Consider the following 23,246-nt stretch of genomic DNA (forward strand, 5'->3'; position numbering starts at 1 on the left):
CCAGGACGCTTCCCATTGGTCAATTTGTACAGCATGCAAATGAGGGCGACGACGTCAGATCCTGCACTTGTGCGCCATTTTTTTTTCTCCTCCAGCAGGACAGACAGAGAGACAAAAGCAAACCCAGAGAGAAACACAAACACGCAGCAGCATCGCAGGCTCGGAGGCTCGGAGGTTCGGAGGAGGAGGAGCAGCACGATGCTCGGTTCCGCTCGACGGCGCCGGTAGAGACTCGCACCAGCAACCCGCGCTGCTCGGAGAGGAGAAGAAGAAGAAGAAGAAGAAGAAGAGGAGCTCGCGTCTCTGGCTCGGATCTATCAAGTGACGGATCTGAGATCAGGTAAAATGTTCGAGAGGACCCGGATGTTCTGACCCGCATCAGGAGTCTGGACCGATGATGCGGGGAGGTGTGTGTGTGTGTGTGTGTGTCAGTGTGTGTGTTAGGTGTGTGTGTGTGTGTGTGGTGTCAGGTCTCCTGGGTCCATCTTCACAATGTCAAGTTTGTCCATCAAACCCGAGCTCTTCTCGACAGGTACGTAAACAGGTGAATGACCCGGAAGAAGATCCTCACCCTGTACGTGACCCCTCGAATATTCCCGCCTCGTCATATGTTAATAAACGTGTAATAACGGTGTGTTTGAGACGATATGACACGTGTGAGGACGAGGTGACGAGTCTTCACACGTGGGTTTGATTTATTTCTCTAGATTACACAAAACAAAACAAACCGATAACTGTAAGAACTAAACGAGAAAACATGATATCATGGGTTTGTGTAAATAATCAGATTTATGACACATTTGTCAACACTCTACACCTGCACAGAGTCAATACACAACAAAAGATAAGCGTAATAAGAAGTAAAAACTTGAATATTTAATGTTTACAAAAGGTCAAAACTAAGCTGAAAGAGAAGATGTACACGGTTGTATCAAAACATGCTTGTCTTTGTACATACGTGTAGTTTTTTAGTGGAGAAAAACTTGGTTACAAAGATTGTGGATGTCAGATTAATTTGTTACTTGTTAGTGTTTTTGCACTTTAAATGTTTTTTAACAACTTTGGAAATATAAAAATGTAAATAAAAAAAAAAGGAACTCAATCATCTATCTTTTTTATCTTATCTCATCTTTCTTATCTCTCTCTGTCTCCTTGAGGGTTATTTAAGAAAGATGTTAATGTTAATTATAAAAACAAGATAAAAATGCAGTGAATTTTAAATTAGTTTTTTTTTAATAAAGTACCAAATTAAATGTGTGTTATAAATCGATTGTGTACTTTTACTGTGACCTCACGAGGGCCGCACGAGTCAAAGAGCTGCGACATTTAATGTTAGTAGAAAGAAAATCGTATTTTATATTCGTATTAATCATTATTTAATTCATTTAAATCAATTATTCTACCGGTTCTCTTCTTTTGCTTCTATCTAATGTGAACATTTTGATCCAAATGTTCTAAACAAGATTATTTTATCATTTTATTTTCATACGTGACACAAGGTTGAATAATGATAATAAATCATGTTTTCCAGGGCGGAGCAAACATGTACCAACTTCCTGTCGCCAACGTCGACAAGATCCGAAAGGCGAGAAGAACCGTGAAGTCCATCCTGAGCGAGATCGGCCTGGAAGACTGCCAGAAGTTCTTGAAGGTTCGTGGTGACCTTGTGGTGAATGTTGGTGATGGAGGAGGAAACGCACAACAGTTGTGTAGTTGATCCTGTTTCACTCGATTCTCAAGTTCAGAGGCTGTTGTGAGACTTTCATCAAAGTGTCGAAGTCAAAAAAGTATTCTCTCCTCTGGTCCAGAAGTTCAGGAACCATCAGTAGATACTGATCCACAGACCTCAGAGCCCGAGCTGGGGTGTAAGTCTGGATCAGATCACTGATGGAAGGTCTGACCATGAATAGATCTGAAAGTAAGAACCAGAATTTTAAAATGATACTGAAAGAAACTGGCAGCCAGTGAAGAGTTTGAAGGAGAAATGTGAGTTCTTCTACTAGAGCAGCCAGTGAAGAGTTTGAAGGAGAAATGTGAGTTCTTCTACTAGAGCAGCCAGTGAAGTGTTTGAAGGAGAAATGTGAGTTCTTCTACTAGAGCAGCCAGTGAAGAGTTTGAAGGAGAAATGTGAGTTCTTCTACTAGAGCAGCCAGTGAAGAGTTTGAAGGAGAAATGTGAGTTCTTCTACTAGAGCAGTCAGTGAAGAGTTTGAAGGAGAAATGTGAGTTCTTCTACTAGAGCAGCCAGTGAAGAGTTTGAAGGAGAAATGTGAGTTCTTCTACTAGAGCAGTCAGTGAAGAGTTTGAAGGAGAAATGTGAGTTATTCTACTAGAGCAGCCAGTGAAGAGTTTGAAGGAGAAATGTGAGTTCTTCTACTAGAGCAGTCAGTGAAGAGTTTGAAGGAGAAATGTGAGTTCTTCTACTAGAGCAGCCAGTGAAGAGTTTGAAGGAGAAATGTGAGTTCTTCTACTAGAGCAGCCAGTGAAGAGTTTGAAGGAGAAATGTGAGTTCTTCTACTAGAGCAGTCAGTGAAGAGTTTGAAGGAGAAATGTGAGTTCTTCTACTAGAGCAGTCAGTGAAGAGTTTGAAGGAGAAATGTGAGTTCTTCTACTAGAGCAGTCAGTGAAGAGTTTGAAGGAGAAATGTGAATGTTAATGGTTTGGTGTCATTTTTTTTCTTGTTAATAAATATTAATTAATTAATGTTAATACATTTGTGGAACTTTTATTGTCGTATCAAATTGTTGTCGAGTATGGAATAGTATTGATGAGTTTTATGTTCATACACTAAGTTGTTGATGAATGTAGCTGAAGTGACTCTATTGTATCATCAGTGTGTGTGTGTGTGTTGTTGTGATGTGTGACTCTATTGTATCCTGAGTGTGTGTGTTGTTATGATGTGTGACTATTGTATCAGCAGTGTTTGTGTTGTTGTTGTGATGTGTGACTCTATTGTATCATCAGTGTGTGTGTTGTTGTTGTGATGTGTGACTCTATTGTATCATCAGTGTGTGTGTGTTGTTGTGATGTGTGACTCTATTGTATCCTGAGTGTGTGTGTTGTTATGATGTGTGACTATTGTATCAGCAGTGTTTGTGTTGTTGTTGTGATGTGTGACTCTATTGTATCAGCAGTGTTTGTGTTGTTGTTGTGATGTGTGACTCTATTGTATCATCAGTGTGTGTGTGTTGTTGTGATGGGTGACTCTATTGTATCGTCAGTGTGTGTGTGTGTTGTTGTGATGTGTGACTCTATTGTATCATCATTGTGTGTGTTGTTGTGATGTGTGACTCTATTGTATCATCAGTGTGTGTGTTGTTGTGATGTGTGACTCTATTGTATCATCAGTGTGTGTGTGTTGTTGTGATGTGTGACTCTATTGTATCATCAGTGTGTGTGTTGTTGTGATGTGTGACTCTATTGTATCATCAGTGTGTGTGTTGTTGTGATGTGTGACTCTATTGTATCATCAGTGTGTGTGTTGTTGTGATGTGTGACTCTATTGTATCATCAGTGTGTGTGTGTTGTTGTGATGTGTGACTCTATTGTATCATCGGTGTGTGTGTGTGTTGTTGTGATGTGTGACTCTATTGTATCATCGGTGTGTGTGTGTTGTTGTGATGTGTGACTCTATTGTATCATCAGTGTGTGTGTGTTGTTGTGATGTGTGACTCTATTGTATCATCGGTGTGTGTGTGTTGTTGTGATGTGTGACTCTATTGTATCATCGGTGTGTGTGTGTTGTTGTGATGTGTGACTCTATTGTATCATCGGTGTGTGTGTGTTGTTGTGATGTGTGACTCTATTGTATCATCAGTGTGTGTGTGTTGTTGTGATGGGTGACTCTATTGTATCATCAGTGTGTGTGTGTTGTTGTGATGTGTGACTCTATTGTATCATCGGTGTGTGTGTGTTGTTGTGATGTGTGACTCTATTGTATCATCAGTGTGTGTGTGTTGTTGTGATGTGTGACTCTATTGTATCATCAGTGTGTGTGTGTTGTTGTGATGTGTGACTCTATTGTATCATCAGTGTGTGTGTGTTGTTGTGATGTGTGACTCTATTGTATCATCAGTGTGTGTGTTGTTGTGATGTGTGACTCTATTGTATCATCAGTGTGTGTGTGTTGTTGTGATGTGTGACTCTATTGTATCATCAGTGTGTGTATGTGCTGTAAAGACTATTTTTTTCTCACGTTCACCTGTTTTGATTGTTCAGGATAAAAATGAAACATCGACGGAGAAAACGGAGGAAAACGTTGCGTTTGCAGGAACAGACTGGTTTGATATCACAGAGGATTACAGCAGACCGAGAAAGGTAAACTGTTACTGTTACTTTATCTTTAAAATGATATTAAACCTTTGTTAACTATAATCAAACAATTTTCAACTATAATCAAACAATTTTCAACTATAATCAAACAATTTTTCAACTATAATCAAACAATTTTCAACTATAATCAAACAATTTTTCAACTATAATCAAACAATTTTCAACTATAATCAAACAATTTTTCAACTATAATCCAACAATTTTCAACTATAATCCAACAATTTTTCAACTATAATCTAACAATTTTCAACTATAATCCAACAATTTTCAACTATAATCAAACAATTATCAACTATAATCAAACAATTTTCAACTATAATCAAACAATTTTCAACTATAATCCAACAATTTTCAACTATAATCAAACAATTATCAACTATAATCAAACAATTTTCAACTATAATCCAACAATTTTCAACTATAATCAAACAATTATCAACTATAATCCAACAATTATCAACTATAATCCAACAATTTTTCAACTATAATCTAACAATTTTCAACTATAATCCAACAATTTTCAACTAAAATCAAACAATTATCAACTATAATCAAACAATTATCAACTATAATCAAACAATTTTCAACTTTAATCAAACAATTTTCAACTATAATCAAACAATTTTCAACTATAATCAAACAATTATCAACTATAATCAAACAATTTTTAACTATAATCAAACTATTTTCAACTATAATCAAACTATTTTCAACTTTTCAATGTTTGTATTTCATTGTACAGTTGTGTGTTATTATTAGTAAAACAGCTTCAGCCAATCAGCAGCTTCGTCACATGTAGCGCGGGCACTTCCTGTTGGTGTCAAAGTCACATGATCGTCAGACCAGGAAATGAAAGAAAGTGATGATGTTGACGAAGATCGTCTTCTTGTCAATATAAATGTTTAATGTGGTAAAAAGTATCTTGTAAACGTTCTGTTGACGTTTCTTTAACCCATAATAAATATTTTAAAGAGACGTTCGCATATGCAGCGAGTGACGTCATCAGGTAGGAAGTGGGGGACGATATTGTAGCGACACCGGAAGAAGGGCGAGTGTTCAAGCCTCAAACCAAGATGGAGGACAGTACGTCTTCTAGTCGGACTAAAATAGTTTTTCTTTTCCAGTGGCCGTATCGATCTCGAACGCTGTGCTGCTCCATCTGCAAGTATTCCTCTCAGAGCCTCAACAACTTCCGGGGCCACATCTCGCGCAGCCATGGCGACGAGCAGTCGGCGTGCTCGCTGGCGCCCTGTTCGCTCTGCCTCTTCGTCAGCCACCCCAGGAACGTCAAGAGGCACATGATCTTCTTCCACACCAAGGGCGGGCAGCAGCCGCCGGGGCCGCGAGAGGTTCCTGGGGTGGCGCACCGCGGGAACGAGCGCTACCAGTGCCGGCGCTGCGGGTTCCCCACCTCCTCCGTCTTCGACGCCAAGAAGCACATCATCCTCAAGCACCTCAACTCTCTGGCCGAGCGCTTCATCGGCTTCAGGTACCAGAGCCCGGGGTCCGCCGTGAAGGTCTATTGCTGCAAGGTGTGCAAAGTGAACACGGGGAGCCTGGATCAGATGCTGCACCACATGCTGGTGGAGCCGTCGCACTACACCGTCAACACGCAGGTGCAGACGCTGCTGCAGGAGAACAAGAACTACAGCATCAAAGGTGCGCAGAACAGCAACGGGATGTTCCTCACGTTTCCCAACATCATCCCCAAGCCACAGCAGGTTTACAGCAACAAGTCTCTGGTGGTCCCGGCCAACGGGCCGCCTGCCGGGACCATATTGACACTGCAGCGCGTGGAAGGAGCTCAGAACAACACCACCCTGATCTGTGCGCCCGGAAGCAACCAGTCCTTCCTTCCACCGCAGGCCTCGGCGCTGGTGCAGCTCGCCAGCGCCGAGGCCAAGGGTCTGCTGCAGCCCGGCGCCACCATCGCCCTCCGGAGCGCGCTGCCCCAAGGGTCGTCGCTGGTCCAGCTCCCCACCATGTCCAGCGTCGCCTTCGCCCCCGCCCAGGTCCCGAAACCGCCGCAACCAAAGCTGCTGCCGCCGGCGATTCAGTCCAGCGTGATCGCTCAGTCGCTGCCCGCCCCCAAGTCCGCCGCCCCTTCTTCCAACCCCGGTACCCCGCCGGTCGGCACCATGATGACCTCCCAGTCTCTGCTCAACCATCTGATCCCGACCGGCAACAAGGTCAACGGCATGCCGACGTACACCTTCGCTCCCCTGGTGGCCGCCAAACCCACGCAGAACGCGGGCGGTCCGCTCACTCCCGTGGACCAGTCGGGCAACACCTCGGTCCAGACCAAGAGGTGGATCACGTGTCCCATCTGCAACGAGATCTTCCCGTCCAACATCTTCGACATGCACATGGAGGCGGCTCACAAATCCAACTGCTTGTCGTCCAAGTGGGAAAGCATCGCCGCCCAGGCCTCGTTCCTCAGGAAGATGCCCGACAAGACCATCAAGTGTCTGAAGTGCCGAGTCCTGCTCTCGGACAAGACGGTGTTCCAGCACCTGCTGCACGGACTGAGCTGCTTGTCCTGCAACATGTTGTTCTTCTCCATCCGGCAGCTGGTCGAGCACATCAAGCAGCACAATCCGTCCACCAAGGCCTACAGCGAGTTCCTGAGACAGAAGTACAAAGTCTACACCAAGAACAACGGCGGCATTTTGTTTCCGTACTTCGACGCTCAGACCAGCGCGCCGGCCGAGGTGGTGGGCGACAAGGAGGTCAACCTGGTGGTGGTCACAAACTCCCAGGAACTGATCTACGTCAAGCTGCTGCCCAACAACCCGCTGGAGACCTGTCCCACGCCCGCCAAGTTCAACAGCACCGCCTGCCCCTTCTGCGACGAGAAGTTCGTGGACGAGCTGCGACACGTCGAGCACCTGAAGCAGAAGCACTTGGTGGCGCCGACTATTCACGCCATCCTCAAGACGGAGGCCTTCAAGTGCATCTACTGCAGCGGGGTGTACACGGGGAAGGTCACCCAACAGGCCGTGATGGTGCACATCCTAAGGTGCAGGTGTTCCCCGAAACAATCCGCTCAAAAAGCGGCACCGACGCCTCCGGCGCCAACGCCGCCGCCGCCGCCTCCACCACCACCGCCGGCGTCGGCCCCTAAACAGGTGCTGCAGATAGCGGCGCATTCCGGACTTTACTATCTCCAAATGGCACAGGGTGTGGCGGTGAAACCCAGTCCGGCACCGCAGCGACTGGTCGCACTTAAACCTCCACTGGACGCGCCCCAGAACCCCACAGAGGTGGAGTCGGCCAAGAGGCTGGAGGCCGCGTGGAAGTTGGTGGTCGCCTCCAACAAGAGGGAGCGAGAGGAGAAGGCTGCTCTGAAGAGGAGGCGCGAGCTAGAGAAACAACAACACCAACAACAACAACAACCGCAGCATCAACAACATCATCATCAACAACATCATCAACAACAACAACAACAACAACAACAGGTGCCGCAGCCGGCGCCAGAGCTGGAGGTCCACGTGGAACCGAGGGTGCAGCTGGTGCTGGAGCCCACGGCGGCGGAGTGCCGCGGCAGCGACGAGCGCCGGGACTTCATATCCAAATACTTCAACAGCAATCCGTACGCCACCAAGTCCGAGACCGAGGAGCTGAGCCGGCGCCTGTCGCTGACCCGGTCGGAGCTCGGCGCCCACTTCAGCACCCGCCGCGGCAAGTGCATGAAGAACCTGAAGAGGCGCTCGGCGGTCGTGTTCATGGGCTTCAACATGAACGAGCTCAGCAAGCTCAAGCACAACATGGTCGTCCCCGAGCAGGTGGTGGTGGCGGCGGAGCGAGGGGACGACAGCGAGGACGAACCCGGCGCCGAGGCGGTCCCAGAACCCCAGGAGATGGACCAGAGTTAGGATCCGTACCTGGACCCCGAAGACGCGTGTCGTCGGGGTCGTGTTCTGACGCTTTTTAATGAATGTTCACGTTGGTCTCTGCTGTGATGACATCATCAACACGAGACTATTACAGATTCTACTTTTTTTTACTCCCGACTGTTTCTGCTAACCTTGGACTTAACTTATCTGTTACGGTCGTCGCCCCTCGATGACTCGTCGCGTCTTCACGGGTCGAAGGTCAAGTCTCTGAAGAATGTACAGTCGTTGAGTGACGTGTCTTGAAATGAAAATAATGTTTTTATATCCCACAGTTTTCTAGCTATAATTATTGAACATATATTGTGTGTTGATCTGTTGGAGAATAAAGTTCCTCTAACGTTACGTCTCTTGTTTACTGACGGTCTTAAGTGTTTAAACAATGTTTATTGTTTTTCATTTCTGTAAAACATTCTGTATCAACAAAACATGACTTGAATAATCCAGACAGAGTTCAAAGTTTTTTTTTTATTTCACAGTAAAAAAAGTATTTTTTCAAGTGTTTGTTCATTGGTTGAATTTACAGATCGACAGGCATTCTTTACAAGGTCTAGACGTGTCGTCGACCTTTGAATTTGTATAAAGCAATCAAACAATTTTCAACTGTAATCCAACAATTTTCAACTGTAATCCAACAATTTTCAACTATAATCCAACAATTTTCAACTGTAATCCAACAATTTTCAACTATAATCCAACAATTTTCAACTATAATCCAACAATTTTCAACTGTAATCCAACAATTTTCAACTATAATCAAACAATTTTCAACGATAATCAAACAATTTTCAACTATAATCAAACAATTTTCAACTATAATCAAACTATTTTCAACTATAATCAAACCATTTTCAACTTTAATCAGACAATTTTCAACTATAATCAGACAATTTTCAACCGTAATCCAACCATTTTCAACTATAATCAGACAATTTTCAACTATAATCCAACCATTTTCAACTATAATCAGACAATTTTCAACCGTAATCCAACCATTTTCAACTATAATCAGACAATTTTCAACCGTAATCCAACATTTTCAACTATAATCAAACAATTTTCAACTATAATCAAACAATTTTCAACTATAATCCAACATTTTCAACTATAATCAAACATTTTTCAACTATAATCCAACAATTTTCAACCGTAATCCAACAATTTTCAACTATAATCAAACAATTTTCAACCGTAATCCAACATTTTCAACTATAATCAAACAATTTTCAACCGTAATCCAACAATTTTCAACTATAATCAAACAATTTTCAACTATAATCCAACATTTTCAACTATAATCAAACAATTTTCAACCGTAATCCAACAATTTTCAACTATAATCAGACAATTTTCAACCGTAATCCAACATTTTCAACTATAATCAAACAATTTTCAACTGTAATCCAACATTTTCAACTATAATCAAACAATTTTCAACCGTAATCCAACAATTTTCAACTATAATCAAACAATTTTCAACTATAATCAAACAATTTTCAACTATAATCCAACATTTTCAACTATAATCAAACAATTTTCAACTGTAATCCAACATTTTCAACTATAATCAAACAATTTTCAACCGTAATCCAACAATTTTCAACTATAATCAAACAATTTTCAACTATAATCAAACAATTTTCAACTATAATCCAACATTTTCAACTATAATCAAACAATTTTCAACCATCATCCAACAATTTTCAACTATAATCAGACAATTTTCAACCGTAATCCAACAATTTTCAACTATAATCAAACAATTTTCAACTATAATCCAACATTTTCAACTATAATCCAACATTTTCAACTATAATCCAACAATTTTCAACTATAATCAAACAATTTTCAACTATAATCCAACATTTTCAACTATAATCCAACATTTTCAACTATAATCAAACAATTTTCAACTATAATCAAACAATTTTCAACTATAATCCAACATTTTCAACTATAATCAAACAATTTTCAACTATAATCAAACAATTATCAACTATAATCCAACAATTGAAGCTCGGATCAGGAATCCTGACTTTACTTCCTTCGCTCATGAATCCTAAACATGTTCGTACCATAAATAATGAATACATATTATTTTAAAGCCATCCCTCTCGACTCATCTCTTCTCTCTCAGGTGTTATGATCTGGTCCAGGACAGAAGGTCCACTGTAGCTGTTGCTGGGAAGAGCTTCCAGCCTCTCCAGGTACTCCACTGGAAGTCCATTCTGCTCCGCCCCCCGACACACCACCTCCAGAGGAAACACTCGTCAGTGAAACATCTACGTAACAACGGGACCAAAACATTATGACCACCCAGCCATCTAGTCTTCACTCATCAGAATCAGAATTCTTTACTAGTGGAGAGGGTCCAGTCATGTGGACTTGGTTCGGGTCCACTGTGCAACATCTGCTGTGATCCGACCTGCATCCTCATATTTTCTCACACACATTTGATTTGAGTGTTTGAACTGGTGCACCTGCTTGTACTGAGGAGACGGAGGGCAGGCGTGGAAGCGGTTCATCTGGTAAGTCCTGCACAGTGTGGGTCCAGCCCTGGTGTCCACCATCATGTCCAGAGGAGAGTAGCAGCCCTGCAGCACCCCCTCCTGCCTGAGAGCCAGAGTTTGTGTTCCAGGCTCGACCGCTCGCGTCTCCGTCGTTCCTACCTGTCCAGAGTGAGCAGGTGTTCGTTGCTGAGCGTCCAGACCACGCCCCACACCTCTGCTCCGGGGGAAGACAAGATGGTGGCCACGCCGCCGTGCCAGACGTTCACACACTCGTTATACAGGCCGAAGTCCAGCCGGTAGTCCTGGAAGAAAGGATGTAGATCATGACCTCTGACCTTTGAATGAACACTTCCTGCTATTAGGATCAGACAGAACGTCGTAGAACCTGAGTTTTCGATATATTCTGTCCATAAATATCGATCAGAGTGACTCCTCTGTCCATAAATATTCATCAGAGTGACTCCTCTGTCCATAAATATTCATAAGAGTGACTCCTCTGTCCATAAATATTCATCAGAGTGACTCCTCTGTCCATAAATATTCATCAGAGTGACTCTTCTGTCCATAAATATTCATCAGAGTGACTCCTCTGTCCATAAATATTCATCAGAGTGACTCTTCTGTCCATAAATATTCATCAGAGTGACTCCTCTGTCCATAAATATTCATCAGAGTGACTCCTCTGTCCATAAATATCGATCAGAGTGACTCCTCTGTCCATAAATATCAGTCAGAGTGACTCTTCTGTCCATAAATATTCATCAGAGTGACTCTTCTGTCCATAAATATTCATCAGTGACTCTTCTGTCCATAAATATCCATCAGAGTGACTCCTCTGTCCATAAATATTCATCAGAGTGACTCTTCTGTCCATAAATATTCATCAGAGTGACTCCTCTGTCCATAAATATCCATCAGAGTGACTCTTCTGTCCATAAATATTCATCAGAGTGACTCTTCTGTCCATAAATATTCATCAGAGTGACTCGTCTGTCCATAAATATTCATCAGAGTGACCCTTCTGTCCATAAATTTCCATCAGAGTGACTCCTCTGTTCATAAATATCCATCAGAGTGACTCTTCTGTCCATAAATATTCATCAGAATGACCCTTCTGTCCATAAATATTCATCAGAGTGACTCTTCTGCCCATAAATATTCATCAGAGTGACTCTTCTGTCCATAAATATTCATCAGAGTGACCCTTCTGTCCATAAATATTCATCAGAGTGACCCTTCTGTCCATAAATTTCCATCAGAGTGACTCCTCTGTTCATAAATATCCATCAGAGTGACTCTTCTGTCCATAAATATTCATCAGAGTGACTCCTCTGTCCATAAATATTCATCAGAGTGACTCTTCTGTCCATAAATATTCATCAGAGTGACTCTTCTGTCCATAAATATTCATCAGAGTGACCCTTCTGTCCATAAATATTCATCAGAGTGACCCTTCTGTCCATAAATATTCATCAGAGTGACTCTTCTGTCCATAAATATTCATCAGAGTGACTCCTCTGTCCATAAATATTCATCAGAGTGACTCTTCTGTCCATAAATATTCATCAGAGTGACTCCTCTGTCCATAAATATCCATCAGAGTGACTCTTCTGTCCATAAATATTCATCAGAATCACCCTTCTGTCCATAAATATTCATCAGAATGACCCTTCTGTCCATAAATATTCATCAGAGTGACTCTTCTGCCCATAAATATTCATCAGAGTGACTCTTCTGTCCATAAATATTCATCAGAGTGACCCTTCTGTCCATAAATATTCATCAGAGTGACCCTTCTGTCCATAAATTTCCATCAGAGTGACTCCTCTGTTCATAAATATCCATCAGAGTGACTCTTCTGTCCATAAATATTCATCAGAGTGACTCCTCTGTCCATAAATATTCATCAGAGTGACTCTTCTGTCCATAAATATTCATCAGAGTGACTCTTCTGTCCATAAATATTCATCAGAGTGACCCTTCTGTCCATAAATATTCATCAGAGTGACCCTTCTGTCCATAAATATTCATCAGAGTGACTCTTCTGTCCATAAATATTCATCAGAGTGACTCTTCTGTCCATAAATATCCATCAGAGTGACTCCTCTGTCCATAAATATTCATCAGAGTGACTCTTCTGTCCATAAATATTCATCAGAGTGACTCCTCTGTCCATAAATATCCATCAGAGTGACTCTTCTGTCCATAAATATTCATCAGAGTGACTCTTCTGTCCATAAATATTCATCAGAGTGACTCGTCTGTCCATAAATATTCATCAGAGTGACCCTTCTGTCCATAAATTTCCATCAGAGTGACTCCTCTGTTCATAAATATCCATCAGAGTGACTCTTCTGTCCATAAATATTCATCAGAGTGACCCTTCTGTCCATAAATATTCATCAGTGACTCTTCTGTCCATAAATATTCATCAGAGTGACTCTTCTGCCCATAAATATTCATCAGAGTGACTCTTCTGCCCATAAATATTCATCAGAGTGACTCTTCTGTCCATAAATATTCATCAGAGTGACCCTTCTGTCCATAAATATTCATCAGAGTGACCCTTCTGTCCATAAATTTCCATCAGAGTGACTCCTCTGTTCATAAATATCCATCAGAGTGACTCTTCTGTCCATAAATATTCATCAGAGTGACTCCTCTGTCCATAAATATTCATCAGAGTGACTCTTCTGTCCATAAATATTCATCAGAGTGACTCTTCTGTCCATAAATATTCATCAGAGTGACCCTTCTGTCCATAAATATTCATCAGAGTGACCCTTCTGTCCATAAATATTCATCAGAGTGACTCTTCTGTCCATAAATATTCATCAGAGTGACCCTTCTGTCCATAAATATTCATCAGAGTGACTCTTCTGTCCATAAATATCCATCAGAGTGACTCCTCTGTCCATAAATATTCACCATCTTGTCTTCTTCCCTCATCAATGAATTTGATCAGAAACAATAACGTTTTGACAGATTATTATTATTATTATTATTATTAGTTTAAAAAACAGCGTAAGAAGAAACACGTGAACAATGTTTAAGTTACAGACGTTAAAGCAACTTTTAACACATTTACGACACTTTGTAGCGTTACTTTCGCTCTGTCGCTGGAATATGACGTAAGGGAACTGCTGTATTCGTGCGCTGCACGATGACGTCACAAGACACCTGCTCAGTGTGTTCACCTTGAGTCTCCCGCGCGAGAAGAAGACCGCGGAAGGGTTCGCCAGGTGGAGTCTCTCCCGCAACATGTTGCTGCCGAACGCGAAGTACTTGAAGCTGCCAGCAGGAGGATCGTCCGCCATGTTGGGCGTCAGGCCTAGGTGTGACGTCAGTGCTGTGCGGCGGGACTCTCGCCACGGCGCATGCGCGCTTCGTGACAACAGGCTCATTTTTTATTTTCATAAAACCGTTTTTTCTGACAACTTTGAATAAAGCGAGTAAAGTTTTCAAAAAAATAAAATAAACAGTGCATTTAAACAATTAATGACGTCATGTTAGTTCGAGGAATTAAATTGAAAGTCGTATGACGTCATCAAAATGTGTCAGGAAGTAATCTTATTTTTATATGGAAAATAATATTTAATTGTTTCTTGTGTTTATATTTCTAACCTTGAAATGATTTCATGTTTTTTGTTAACTTTGACTTTATTCTTGTGCAACTGTTTAAATCGAAGAAAACACTTATATCTACTTTTATTGTTATTTATTTATATACACGTCAGGACACAATCCACGAGAAAAGGGTTGAATAAGAGCAAAGAATAAAGTATATAGTTTTTATATATTTTTAGATATATATTGAACATTAAATAACTGGGTTTAGCATTAGATTCGACAACATTTAAACATCACATTTGAAACTTCTCGTCTTAAATGAGAAATATTTGCCAAATCATGAAAACATAGATAAATCATCAATAATTATCAATAATTATCTTGATATTGACACAGGAAAGATAAACGATAAAATAAAATCAAATGATTGGTCGTATTCTTGTGGTCATGGAAGCCATTTTAAAACAAACGTAAACACGTAGTTTTCACGATCAATAGTTTGTGACGACAGCAGATCCACTTGTACCTGAACCCGGTCTCCGGTCATGAACCGGTTCATGATCGGAACCCGGTCTCTGATCATGAACCGGTTCATGATCGGAACCCGGTCTCTGGTCAATAACAACTAGTTTCATGACACGTTGAAAGAATAAAAGAAACATTAGTGACGAGTGTTTTTTTCTTCATAAGAAGTATTTTAATGTACAAAATCAAAGGAAACAAACAAAAGTTCACGAGTCATTTCTCCTGGAAAAAGAAAAAAAAAATACTGTACAAAAACAGCAAAAAAAGGTTGATCAGTCCAGAGTGACCTTTTATCTCCGGGGGCCTCCTCTGCTGCGACCCCGACCTCTGCCGCGACCTCGTGCACGACCACGTCCACGTCCAGCCACTGAAACACACGTCAAGTCAACTTTACGACGACAACAACAGAAGCACAGACTGAAAAAACAGAGAAAATTGTTTGATTATCGTTGAAAATTGTTTTATTAAAGTTGAAAATTGTTTGATTGTAGTTGAAAATCGTAGTTCATACTTAAATACTACGAAAGATATTGATTTGTGAATAAATAAATATTAACAACATGAAGCACCAGAACAGACGTGAGATCAAAGGAAAAACTATATCAAGTTCATTATCCATCACTAGTTCAACACTTAAGACTTTTCATCTGTGAATATTTAAACATATTTAAATAGAGCTTTTACGTCAGATTTAAAACCAAAGTTATTAAAGTTATATTTCAATGATCAAACACTGATCTACTGCCTAAACACACAAGTCAATCAAATGTACTTAAAGTCATTTTAATCGTTTCGACGACGACTTTATTATTTCAATAAAGTTCTACATAATGACGACTTTATTGTTTCAATAAAGTTCTACCTAACGATGACTTTATTGATTCAATAAAGTTCTACGTAGCGACGACTTTATTGTTTCAATAAAGTTCTACCTAACGACGACTTTATTGTTTCAATAAAGTTCTACCTAACGATGACTTTATTGATTCAATAAAGTTCTACGTAGCGACGACTTTATTGTTTCAATAAAGTTCTACCTAACGATGACTTTATTGATTCAATAAAGTTCTACCTAACGATGACTTTATTGTTTCAATAAAGTTCTACCTAACGATGACTTTATTGTTTCAATAAAGTTCTACCTAACGATGACTTTATTGATTCAATAAAGTTCTACGTAGCGACGACTTTATTGTTTCAATAAAGTTCTACCTAACGATGACTTTATTGTTTCAATAAAGTTCTACCTAACGATGACTTTATTGTTTCAATAAAGTTCTACCTAACGATGACTTTATTGTTTCAATAAAGTTCTACCTAACGATGACTTTATTGATTCAATAAAGTTCTACGTAGCGACAACTTTATTGTTTCAATAAAGTTCTACCTAGCGATGACTTTATTGTTTCAATAAAGTTCTACGTAGCGACGACTTTATTATTTCAATAAAGTTCTCCCTAACGACGACGTTATTGATTCAATAAAGTTCTACCTAATGATGACTTTATTGTTTCAATAAAGTTCTACGTAGCGACGACTTTATTGTTTCAATAAAGTTCTACCTAACGATGACTTTATTGATTCAATAAAGTTCTACGTAGCGACGACTTTATTGAAACAATAAAGTTCTACCTAGCGATGACTTTATTGTTTCAATAAAGTTCTACGTAGCGACGACTTTATTATTTCAATAAAGTTCTCCCTAACGACGACGTTATTGATTCAATAAAGTTCTACCTAACGACGACTTTATTGTTTCAATAAAGTTCTACGTGGCGACGACTTTATTGTTTCAATAAAGTTCTACGTGGCGACGACTTTATTGTTTCAATAAAGTTCTACGTGGTGACGACTTTGTTTCAATAAAGTTCTACCTAGCGACGACTTTATTGTTTCAATAAAGTTCTACCTAGCGACGACTTTATTATTTCAATAAAGTTCTACCTAGCGACGACCTTATTGTTTCAATAAAGTTCTACCTAGCGACGACTTTATTGTTTCAATAAAGTTCTACCTAGCGACGACTTTATTATTTCAATAAAGTTCTACCTAACGATGACTTTATTGTTTCAATAAAGTTCTACCTAACGATGACTTTATTGTTTCAATAAAGTTCTACCTAACGATGACTTTATTGTTTCAATAAAGTTCTACCTAACGATGACTTTATTGTTTCAATAAAGTTCTACCTAGCGATGACTTTATTGTTTCAATAAAGTTCTACCTAGCGATGACTTTATTGTTTCAATAAAGTTCTACCTAATGATGACTTTATTGTTTCAATAAAGTTCTACCTAACGATGACTTTATTGTTTCAATAAAGTTCTACCTAACGATGACTTTATTGTTTCAATAAAGTTCTACCTAACGATGACTTTATTGTTTCAATAAAGTTCTACCTAGCGACGACTTTATTGTTTCAATAAAGTTCTACCTAACAGCGACTCACCTGCTTCTCTCTTCTTGGACTTGATCTTGGGCTCGATGTCGACCAGCAGTGTGTCCAGCGGGAGGCTGTCAGGGAGGATGAAGTACCGGATGTTGTTGCCTCTGATGCTCAGAGACTCCATCTGGGTCGGCTCGCGGTTCTTCAGCGTCATCTTCACGGCCTTCAGGTGAGTGTTCATGCTCACGTCCACACCTGAGACACACACACACACACACACGTCAGACTCACAACTACACCAGCAGAAACAAACTGAACAACACTCTGGCGCAGGAAGCTCTCACCGGTGATGGTTCCGTGGACCTGGGTTCCATTCTTCAGCTCGATGGTGACCGTCTCATGGCTGAGCTTCATCAGAAACCTGGTCAACAAACACAAACACAAGCGAGTGTAAGAACAAACAACACGTTTGTGTCTCAACAAAGTCCAAACAAACACGTGGACTTGAAACAATCAACAGGTTCGATCAACAATTGATGTAATAACGACTGATTCTTGTATTATCGACCATTTAAATCGACTTATTTCACTCAAACTAGCAAATGCTAACACGAGCTAACAACACAAAACACTTTAGATATTATTATAGTTTTAATAATAGTTGTATGAGAAGGTTTTAGAGTTTTAACCTTTAGTTTAAACACAAATATTCACGTAGTTTGAGTTAAAGCGGCGCTAGCTAGCATGTTAGCATTCATTCATTCAGCTCTTCCCGCCCGATCCAATCCTCGTCCATCCGACGTGTTCCGCCAAAGTTCCGACACCAAACCCGAGCCTGAAGGTTCGACGAACATGTTCCGAATCCACTCACCGCACTAGTTTCATGATGGATGTCGAGGTTCGGTGGAAAATCCCGTCAGAGTTGCAGCGATGGACGATTTGTGTACGTTTGCGGGACAAAAGAAGAGGCGAACGTTTGTCTCTCTCGGGCGCTGCGGCGCCACCTGGCGGCGGGAGGTCGAGGTGAGCGACCAGCAGGGGGCGCTGTTGTTGATTTATTAGAGCTTTTGAAAAAAACTCATGACAAACTAACTCGAATGAAAGTGTTTCGATTTGAAACATGTTTCATTGACTTCCTAACACGGCAGTGGTCAGTACCTGACCCGGTTTGTTGTGTAGCTCGAATCTATATCCTTGTGTATGCGTGTTTGTTTTGTGTGTGTCTGTGTGTGTCTGTGTGCACGTATGCGTGTGTCTGTTTTTGAGTGGATTTTTTTGCCTGTGTCTCTTTGTTTGCGTTTAAGTACGTGTGTACATGCACGTGTATGTCTGTGTGTTTAGGTGTGTGTGTTTTAGGGTGTTTTTTTGTATGTGTGTTTGTGCATTTGGGTATGCGAGTGTGCATCTGTGCGTTTTTGTGCATCTGTGTGTGTTTGAGTGTGTGTGTTTGTGTTAGAATGTGTATTTGTGTGCATCTCTGTGTGTATTTTTGTGCCTGTGTGTGTTTGAATGCATCTGTGTGTTTTTGTGTATGCATGCGTGTGTGAATTTGAGTGTTTTTTTTGCATGCGAGTGTGTTTGTGTGCATCTAGGTGTGTTTTTGGGCATGCATGGATGTGTGAATTTGTGTTTGAGTGTTTTGTGCATGCGTGTGTTTATGTGTGTTTTGTGAATGTGCGTGTGTTTCGTGCATGTGTGTGTGTTTTGTGCACGTTTGTGTGTTTTGTGCATGCGTGTGTTTTAGTGTGTTTTGTGCATGCGTGTGTTTTAGTGTGTTTTGTTCCAGTGTGTTTGAGTGTTTTGTGCATGTGTGTGTTTTGTGCACGTGTGTTTGAGTGTTTTGTGCATGTGTGTGTTTTGTGCACGTGTGTTTGAGTGTTTTGTGCACGTGTGTTTGTCTTTTTTGTGCATGTGTGTGTTTTGTGCACGTGTGTTTGAGTGTGTTTTGTGCATGTGTGCGTTCTGTGTGGGTGTGTTTGTGTTTTTTGTGCACGTGTGTGTTTTGTGCATGCGTGTGTTTTAGTGTGTTTTGTGCATGCGTGCGTTTTGTGCATGTGTGTTTGTGTTTTTTGTGCACGTGTGTTTGTCTTTTTTGTGCATGTGTGTTTGAGTGTTTTGTGCATGTGTGTGTTTTGTGCATGTGAGTGTGTTTTGTGCATGTGAGTGCGTTTTGTGCACGTGTGTTTTGTGCACGAGTGTTTTGTGCATGTGTGTGTTTTGTGCATGTGAGTGCGTTTTGTGCACGTGTGTTTGTGTGTTTTGTGCACGAGTGTTTTGTGCATGTGTGTGTTTTGTGCATGTGAGTGCGTTTTGTGCACGTGTGTTTGTGTGTTTTGTGCACGAGTGTTTTGTGCATGTGTGTGTTTTGTGCAAGTGAGTGCGTTTTGTACACGTGTGTTTGTGTGTTTTGTGCACAAGTGTTTTGTGCATGTGTGTGTTTTGTGCATGCGAGTGCGTTTTGTGCACGTGTTTGTGTGTTTTGTGCATGCGTGTGTTTTGTGCACGTGTTTTGTGCATGTATGTGTTTGAGTGTGTTTTGTGCATGTGTGTGTGAGTGTTTTGTGCACGTGTGTTTTGTGCATGTGTGTGTTTGAGTGTGTTTTGTGCATGTGTGTGTGAGTGTTTTGTGCACGTGTGTTTTGTGCATGTGTGTGTTTGAGTGTGTTTTGTGCATGTGAGTGCGTTTTGTGCACGTGTGTTTTGTGCACGAGTGTTTTGTGCATGTGTGTGTTTTGTGCATGTGAGTGCGTTTTGTGCACGTGTGTTTGTGTGTTTTGTGCACGAGTGTTTTGTGCATGTGTGTGTTTTGTGCATGCGAGTGCGTTTTGTGCACGTGTTTGTGTGTTTTGTGCATGCGTGTGTTTTGTGCACGTGTTTTGTGCATGTATGTGTTTGAGTGTGTTTTGTGCATGTGTGTGTGAGTGTTTTGTGCACGTGTGTTTTGTGCATGTGTGTGTTTGAGTGTGTTTTGTGCATGTGTGTGTGTGAGTGTGTTTTGTGCACGTGTGTTTTGTGCATGTGTGTGTTTGAGTGTGTTTTGTGCATGTGTGTGTGTGAGTGTGTTTTGTGCATGTGTGTGTTTGAGTGTGTTTTGTGCATGTGTGTGTGTGTGTTTTGTGCACGTGTCTTTTGTGCATGTATGTGTTTGAGTGTTTTGTGCATGTGTGTTTTGTGCATGTGTGTGTTTTGTGCACGTGTGTGTGCACGTGTGTTTTGTGCATGTGTGTGTTTGAGTGTGTTTTGTGCATGTGTGTGTTTTGTGCACGTGTGTGTGCCATGAACACGATCACGTTCATGTGAAGTGAAGCTACAAACACAAACACAAACACAAACACAAACAAACACAACATTAATTTCTTCTTGACTTTAATGGACGTAAACGTTTGTCATGAACAGACTCAGGAATGTTGAAGTACAAGTTCTTCAGATGTTCGTGAGGATCAGACGTAAACAACAGTATGGCACAGGAACGTCCCGGGACCCAGGAACTCTGGCGTCAGAACTAGACTGATGGTGTTTATGGCACGATCATGTATCGATCATGTATCGATCATGTATCGATCATGTATCGATCAATCAATAAAAGCACGAGCGCCTCAGGTCCTTCATCACGTGATCGTGTACAGTTTTCTTGACCAGCAGAGGGCGCCAGTGAGGAGCAACATTTTTAGATTCAAATCATATTTTCTACGAAATAGAAACAATTTCAAAGCGAAACACTTTGAGAAAAAGTTCTTCAACAAAGTGAAACTCGTTACACAACGATGTCATCAACAAATACACTAAAAAAAACCACTCGTCGTTATGATGAAGAATAAATTAAGAATTAAATTAACAGTAGAATCCGTGTTTTACTGCGTCAGTAGTGGAGCAGTACAAATAAAAAAACTGCAAATAAATGAACATATTTCTTAAGGTACTTGATGAAAAATAAATATAATTAAAAGTAGTCAAAGAACCACACGATTGTATCTTTTAAATGAATCTACGTGACAGTGTTTGTATGAAAGTACTTCAGTGTCGTCGCAATTATTTATTGACAAAATAAATCGATCTTTTTATCGAATCGTTTTACCCGATAGTTTGTGTATTGAAACTGTTTTGAACATTTTATAAATTAATATTTACACAGAGTTTGACATTTTAATAATTCGTTTTAATTCAATATCTTTTAATACATGATATTTTAAATTCAATATATAAATGTTGGTACAATAGAGTCTCCAGACATTACTAACAGAGATGCTGATCAAACCTTCAGCCAATCATGCGACGCACAGACGGTCATGTGACGATTGAGCTCCGTTAGTAATGTCTGGCGACTCTATTATACCAACATTTATATTGAATTGAAACGACTACGAAATTAAAAATATTGATTTTTTAAAATCAGAAAATCAAACTTTCTGTGTAAAAAAATCTCATTAATTCTGAAAAGATTTTAATTTTTTAAATGAAATGATAGAAAACATAAAATCTTTCAATATAGAAACGATTAAAAACAAACAAAATTTCAATAAACAATTCAAAGTTTCAATTTTCCTGACGACACTGAAATTCTTCCATAAATATGGTTTAAAGTTTTTGTGAAACTTAAAAAAAAAAAAACACAATTTAAAAAAATCATCAAAACTGCTTTCATGAAATAAAGAAAAACAACAGAATAATAAGATCGTGAATCTTCTCCGACGAGAATTCAGTGTTTAATGTTCGCGTTGGACTCGGTGACCTCCGACCTCTCCACGCCGCACAGGCGCTCTGGGCGTCGAACGCAGGCACGTGTGCGTGAAGGTCCGGAGTCCGAACCCGGGATTGTGTCGAACGCCATCGGAGATGTCGAGGAACTCAAAAGTGACGCCATCCGTCGTAGATTCCCCTCGAGAGGAAACAGACGCACGACACCCTCCTCGCTCACGGCGCCGACCGGCCCGCCGACTCCCAGCATGCCTTTCTGCACGCGGCCCTATCTAGTGGTCGGCTGGGCGGCAAAGCACGATGGGAGTTACGTCGAGAACGTCGACGAACGAGGGAATGTTGTCGAGTGTTGTCGAGTGTTGTCGAGTGTTGTGCGTCTGTTTCCGTCAGAAACAAACGTCGTTTGTGCAAAAACTTTAACTTCCGTCGATGAAACGTGTGAGTTTTTATGGCTTCGCGATTTTCGGGAATTTAGATCCGAGACTTTAGATCCGAGACGACGCGACGTTAAGGACTTTAGATCCAAGACTTTAGATCCGAGACTTTAGGTCCGAGACGACGCGACCTTCAGGACTTTAGATCCGAGACTTTAGATCCGAGACGACGCGACGTTTGGGACTTTAGATCCAAGACTTTAGATCCGAGACTTTAGATCCGAGACTTTAGATCCGAGACTTTAGATCCGAGACGACGCGACGTTAAGGACTTTAGATCCGAGACTTTAGGTCCGAGACGACGCGACGTTCAGGACTTTAGATCCGAGACTTTAGATCCGAGACGACGCGACGTTAAGGACTTTAGATCCAAGACTTTAGATCCGAGACTTTAGGTCCGAGACGACGCGACGTTCAGGACTTTAGATCCAAGACTTTAGATCCGAGACTTTAGATCCGAGACAACGCGACGTTTGGGACTTTAGATCCAAGACTTTAGATCCGAGACTTTAGGTCCGAGACGACGCGACGTTCAGGACTTTAGATCTGAGACTTTAGATCCGAGACTTTAGGTCCGAGACGACGCGACGTTCAGGACTTTAGATCCAAGACTTTAGATCCGAGACGACGCGACGTTTGGGACTTTAGATCCGAGACGACGCGACGTTCAGGACTTTAGATCCAAGACTTTAGATCCGAGACTTTAGGTCCGAGACGACGCGACGTTCAGGACTTTAGATCCAAGACTTTAGATCCGAGACGACGCGACGTTCAGGACTTTAGATCCGAGACTTTAGATCCGAGACGACGCGACGTTTGGGACTTTAGATCCAAGACTTTAGATCCGAGACGACGCGACGTTTTGAGACTTTAGACCCGAGCGACCTTCAGGACTTTAGATC

General features: G+C 41.1%; 3 protein-coding genes across 6 annotated transcripts; 1 reads left to right on the plus strand and 2 right to left on the minus strand.

The window, feature by feature from the left end:
* On the plus strand, positions 1–8,569 carry adnp2b (ADNP homeobox 2b). 2 transcript variants are annotated; one of them, XM_087786210.1, is made up of 4 exons: positions 1–340; positions 1,532–1,651; positions 4,218–4,316; positions 5,456–8,569. In XM_087786210.1, the coding sequence occupies exons 2-4, from the start codon at positions 1,544–1,546 to the stop codon at positions 8,204–8,206; spliced, it is 2,958 nt and encodes a 985-aa protein (XP_087642336.1). In that variant the 5' UTR covers positions 1–340; positions 1,532–1,543; the 3' UTR covers positions 8,207–8,569. The 2 variants fall into 2 exon arrangements, with proteins under 2 accessions (XP_087642336.1, XP_087642337.1); XM_087786211.1 differs by lacking the exon at positions 1–340 and adding an exon at positions 428–532.
* A 103-nt stretch (positions 8,570–8,672) lies between these two features.
* On the minus strand, positions 8,673–14,070 carry LOC148083074 (gamma-glutamylcyclotransferase-like). 3 transcript variants are annotated; one of them, XR_015710718.1, is made up of 5 exons: positions 13,932–14,070; positions 10,894–11,036; positions 10,705–10,837; positions 10,201–10,476; positions 8,673–10,055 (listed from the first exon to the last, which is right to left on the minus strand). XR_015710718.1 is itself a non-coding variant. In XM_087786212.1 (4 exons), exons 1-4 carry the CDS (start codon positions 14,049–14,051, stop codon positions 10,324–10,326), a joined length of 549 nt encoding a protein of 182 aa, XP_087642338.1. In that variant the 5' UTR covers positions 14,052–14,070; the 3' UTR covers positions 8,673–10,323. The 3 variants fall into 3 exon arrangements, 1 of the variants encoding a protein (XP_087642338.1); XR_015710719.1 differs by having other exon boundaries at positions 8,673–9,475; positions 9,518–10,476; XM_087786212.1 differs by having other exon boundaries at positions 8,673–10,476.
* Positions 14,071–14,969: 899 nt separating this feature from the next.
* Positions 14,970–18,191, minus strand: snrpd1 (small nuclear ribonucleoprotein D1 polypeptide). Its single transcript, XM_087785652.1, has 4 exons — positions 18,087–18,191; positions 17,560–17,636; positions 17,279–17,470; positions 14,970–15,196 (listed from the first exon to the last, which is right to left on the minus strand). Exons 1-4 carry the CDS (start codon positions 18,098–18,100, stop codon positions 15,120–15,122), a joined length of 360 nt encoding a protein of 119 aa, XP_087641778.1. The 5' UTR covers positions 18,101–18,191; the 3' UTR covers positions 14,970–15,119.
* Positions 18,192–23,246: the final 5,055 nt, after the last annotated feature.

Source organism: Callionymus lyra, chromosome 3, assembly GCF_982586985.1.
Source record: "Callionymus lyra chromosome 3, fCalLyr1.hap1.1, whole genome shotgun sequence".
Lineage (NCBI taxonomy): Eukaryota > Metazoa > Chordata > Actinopteri > Syngnathiformes > Callionymidae > Callionymus > Callionymus lyra.